Source organism: Anopheles merus, unplaced genomic scaffold (assembly GCF_017562075.2).
Source record: "Anopheles merus strain MAF unplaced genomic scaffold, AmerM5.1 LNR4000140, whole genome shotgun sequence".
In the NCBI taxonomy this organism is placed as follows: Eukaryota; Metazoa; Arthropoda; class Insecta; order Diptera; family Culicidae; genus Anopheles; species Anopheles merus.
In genome coordinates, this window is record NW_024427720.1 from 18,456 (window position 1) to 22,797 (window position 4,342).

Below are 4,342 nucleotides of genomic sequence, written 5' to 3' on the forward strand. Positions count from 1 at the left end.
CTTCGAAAATGAATCTTCCATTAACAGGAAATAATCTCCATTTATCGGCCCAGCATATTCGATGTGCACCCGTTGCCACGGTGCCTTTGCCTCGTGCCATGGTATCGGTGCCGAATGTTGTGGAAATTTCGCCGCCACCGCACAAGCTGAACAGTTTGCAACAATGTCAGCAATATTGGTGTCGAGAATCTTGAATCTAATGATTTAGTTCGTGGTCATCCTTTTTTTATGTACTCAACCAGCTGGCGTAATACTGGATCTGCTCGAGTGGCCTGCTGTACAGGGTATTCGAGATAAATTTGACAGTTTCTGAGGGAATAAGAAAGGAATTTTTATCAAATTTAATAGGTTAAATATTGAAAAAAAATTCTACAAAGTTTAGCTTACCATGTTTGCCGCATTTTTTATTAGAAGCACGCCCCCTCCGCGTTGATGGCCGCCTGCACCCGCTTCCGTCCCGCTCAACTGTGCCTCACACAAAGTAATCCTTAGGATTAAGGTCAGGGGAGCTGGGTGGCCAAACGTCGGTGCTATAGTATCGGTCGAAATTGGCAGTGAGCCATTGGCGTGTTTTAACGGCCGTGTGGCATGGTGCTGAATCCTGCTGCCAAACGTACGGCCGCCCATCGGCAATTTCGGCATTCGTATGGCCGGCACGAACCATCATAACACACGTTACGCGCTTGTACAATTCGGACGGGTTCCACATATTAACGGAGCTAGACTTTTTTTACACTTGTTCGCACAACTTTTAGCAATCGAATGACATATCAATCATTTCGATACGTCAACTCAACCCTGAGATATAAACCCAAAGGCCAGGTGTCAAATTTAGCCCGCACACCCTGTATATCTACAAATGTAAGTGGAAATGCATTAATGGGTTGCACTGCTACAAACCTTAGGTCTTTTTCTAAACTGATGCTGGCGATGATATGCTTTGCTTCCGGCTTGGCGTGGTTCTTTGTCAACCGAGACAAGATGTCAGCATTTCCAAACATTGCTGTTGGTACGTACTCCATCGAGAAATTATACAGCTGCAGCGTTAGAGTGAATCTCTGGAGACGGTTCGCCGTATATACTGGTATGCCTTTTTTAGCTCCGAAGATGCGTAGTAGAGGCTTGTGATCCGTTTGCAGGTAAAAATGTCGGCCGTAGATCATTTTATGGAATTTTTTAACGGCAAAAATTATGACCAAACCTTCTCGGTCGTTTTGACTGTAGTTCATCTCAGCTTTCGATAGTACCCGCGATGCATGCTGTATGGCCTTTACAGATCCGTCCTGAAACTTATGACTGATGGTGGCGCCAAGTCCCACCGATGATGCATCTGCTGCTACAATGATGTCAGCTGTCGGGTCGTAGTGAGTCAGTAGCAAGTTCAATGATAAGCTCTTTTTGAATGTACGAAACGCTTTTTCGCACTGGTCAGTCCATACAAACTTTCCATCATTTTTCAACAGGTTGTCGAGAGGGTACCGTAGATCGCGCATTTTTGGGACAAATTTGCCGTAATAATTGATTGCACCAAGGAATGAGCGAACACCGCTTATATCTGTTGGTGTCGGTAGATTCAGTATTGCCTCTATCTTCTCGTGATTTGGTTTTAAGCCATGACGATCTATGATGTAGCCCAGCTATTCGATTCTTTGTGTCTTAAATGCACATTTTTCCGCTTTAAGCGTGAAACCATATTCTTGAATTCTTTGCAATAGTTTAAACAGGTTATCGTCATGCTCTTTGCCTGTTCTACCACCAACAACCACATCGTCCATATAACCGCACGTTCCTTGTAAACCAGCTAACATAGCGTCTATAATCTGCTGAAACGCTGCAGGCGCTATTTTTACTCCCGGTGCTAAGCGATTATACAGTTAGAGCCCGTGTGTTTAAGGTCAGCATTGATAGACACTCTTGCTCAATCTCTACTTGCAGGAAAGCCTCTGAAAGATCAATTTTACTATAATATATTCACAATGGGCCAGTTTTGCAAAAATATCTTCAGGAATTGGTAACGGATGCTCGTGAGATTTTTGTACTGCGTTGAGCCCCGTGGAATAGTCACCGCAAATTCGGATGCTACCATTTGCTTTGCGAACTACGACTATCGGAGCAGCCCATTCTGAATGGTCCGTTGGTGTAATAATTCCCAGTTTTTCTAACCGATCTAGCTCTTTGTCGACTATTTCCTGCATTGCATATGTCACCGGTCTTTTTGGACGGACTACTGGTCGACAATCTTGCTTCAGCTGGAGCTTTATACGAGCTTTTGTACATAGTCCGATACCTTGAAAAACTGCTGGAAATTTAGTTTTAATGTTAGTTGGCATGAGCTGAGTTGAAATTTGTCCACAAAAGCTGTCCATCGGCATTGATGCTAGATTAAAAAGCTCAATTAGATCCGCTCCTAGCAGCAACATTTCTCCCTCAGCTACGCGGATCGTAGCTTGCTTTGTTACTTTTCCAATAGTAATGTTTGCTTTAAACTCACCGCAAATCGGTAGACTTTCTCCCGTTGCTGTTTTAGCTCGAACCTCCGGCTGGATCAATCGCGGTTTCCCGACACGGTGCCACATCAGTCGATTGATAATTGTTATGTCGGAACTTGTATCTAATTGAAGACTGGAGGCTGTCCCATTTATCGTTAGATGTACATATTTACGCCGTTCCCGAACACTGCAAGAATTAATGGTTACGAAATTAGTCACATGAGGCTTACGATAAAAATTCCGATACTTTTCCTGATTAATAGGTCTCTTGCAATAGCTCTCACGATGACCCACACGATTACAATTTTGGCACTGATGCGTTCTGTACGAACAATCGCGTGACCAATGAAGGTCTCCACATAGCCAGCATGGGTATGAGGGCTGCTTTTGTAATGCGTTTTGTGACCTGTGATACGGATTCTGATGGTACTGATTGTGACGTGATGCAATATTTTGGTTACCTCTGCGAATCGCTAACACCTGCTCGTCACTCTCTAATGCAATCATATTACTATCCTTCTTTAGACTGGCAATACGCTGGCACTCAGCCGCGAGTTGTTCGAGTGTTAGATCATTTCTTCTTTCTATTTCAGCCAACAACCTGGTTCGCATCTCTGCATCTTCCATATCCTTCAAACCGCAGGAAAATATCAGGCACTTAAATTGATTCTCACTCATCCCTGCCAGCTCGAAATTTTCACAGGCCCGATTAACTTTGCATGGATGTCTTCACCCCCAGACTTTGCTATTTGCAAACATTTGTAACGTTTGCTTAACAGGGATTCAGCATGTCCAAAGAGAAGTTTTAGCTTTTGCACTGTGTTATCAAAGGATAGGTCTCGCGGTAAACTGGGCAGGATAAAATTCGTGAAACGCTGATGCTCTGCTGTTCCCAGTTTAGGCATCGTTCGCGAATAGGTCCTCGTATCGTGAATACCATGCCTCAAACGTTACCCCCGACTCGGCCTCGAATCTGAATTCGGTAATGTTGTTTGCTAAAACATCCATAATCTGTTCCAAATTATTTGTCATAGGAGACGGCTGCTGCTGTTGAGGTGCCGGTTACGAATATTGCTGCAATTGAGTTGAGCCATAATTTGCTGCTGCTCGGCCATTTGCTGTTGCATTAGTTTCAACGTTTGTAACATAATTGACTCTTCTGTTGATGCTGTTGGGGCGCGTGATGGCGGGTTTGACACATTTTGCGATGGTGAATTTACTTGTGTGGGTGCGGCAGGCTGGTAATGAAAAACGGATGCTGAATTAAATAATTCGGATAAACACCGTTGTTCCTCTGCTAGTGGATCTCCTCTCGGGCTACTCATCCTGCGTCTTTTTCTTGATGGTGCAATTTTATCACGGTAATTGCGACGCGTATGACAACACGGTAATACAGTGTATCGACGAACAGGGACAATTCAACGCGATGGCGGGTACGTTATAACACAAGAATTAACAAGTTAAAAATGTAGCCTACAACACTTTAAAATCTCGTCGCCACTTTTGTGTCGGATGCACGGCGATTAAAAAAATTCGAAACAAACAAGACTTAACGGCATCGAAACACAAATTATTACAAAATCTTTATTCCCTATTCCTATACAAATGCTATAACGCGCCCATTTATCCTAACCTAGCTCTACCGCACGACTCCCGTCCGGCAAAATGAGTGTATTTTTTTGAGTGATTTGAGTACCGTCCCCCGTTAGCAGTTACTCTTGGAGGAATGAGTTACACCCTCGCGCGAGTCCTCCCCTCCCCACCCGGAACGCACGGTGCGCTCTGCAGTTCTCAATGTGTTCGTGTTCTTTCCAGTCATGCTACCAACACATCCAAAGATATTTGTTTCTTTC

The 4,342-nt window shown here is 44.0% G+C and overlaps 1 protein-coding gene across 1 annotated transcript; it reads right to left on the minus strand.

The window, feature by feature from the left end:
• Positions 1-219: 219 nt before the first annotated feature.
• LOC121601680 lies at positions 220-636 on the minus strand. The gene is made up of 2 exons (XM_041930496.1): positions 388-636; positions 220-309 (listed from the first exon to the last, which is right to left on the minus strand). Exons 1-2 carry the CDS (start codon positions 625-627, stop codon positions 235-237), a joined length of 315 nt encoding a protein of 104 aa, XP_041786430.1. The 5' UTR covers positions 628-636; the 3' UTR covers positions 220-234.
• Between the last annotated feature and the right edge of the window lie 3,706 nt (positions 637-4,342).

What these genes read in the sequence shown, in the direction of transcription:
- LOC121601680 (XM_041930496.1), bottom strand. Translation starts at nt 627, where the DNA reads ATGGGCGGCCGTACGTTTGGCAGCAGGATTCAGCACCATGCCACACGG. An exon ending in TAAAAAATGCGGCAAACATG is followed by an intron (nt 310 to 387) that starts GTAAGCTAAACT and finishes TTATTCCCTCAG; the next exon opens with AAACTGTCAAATTTATCTCG.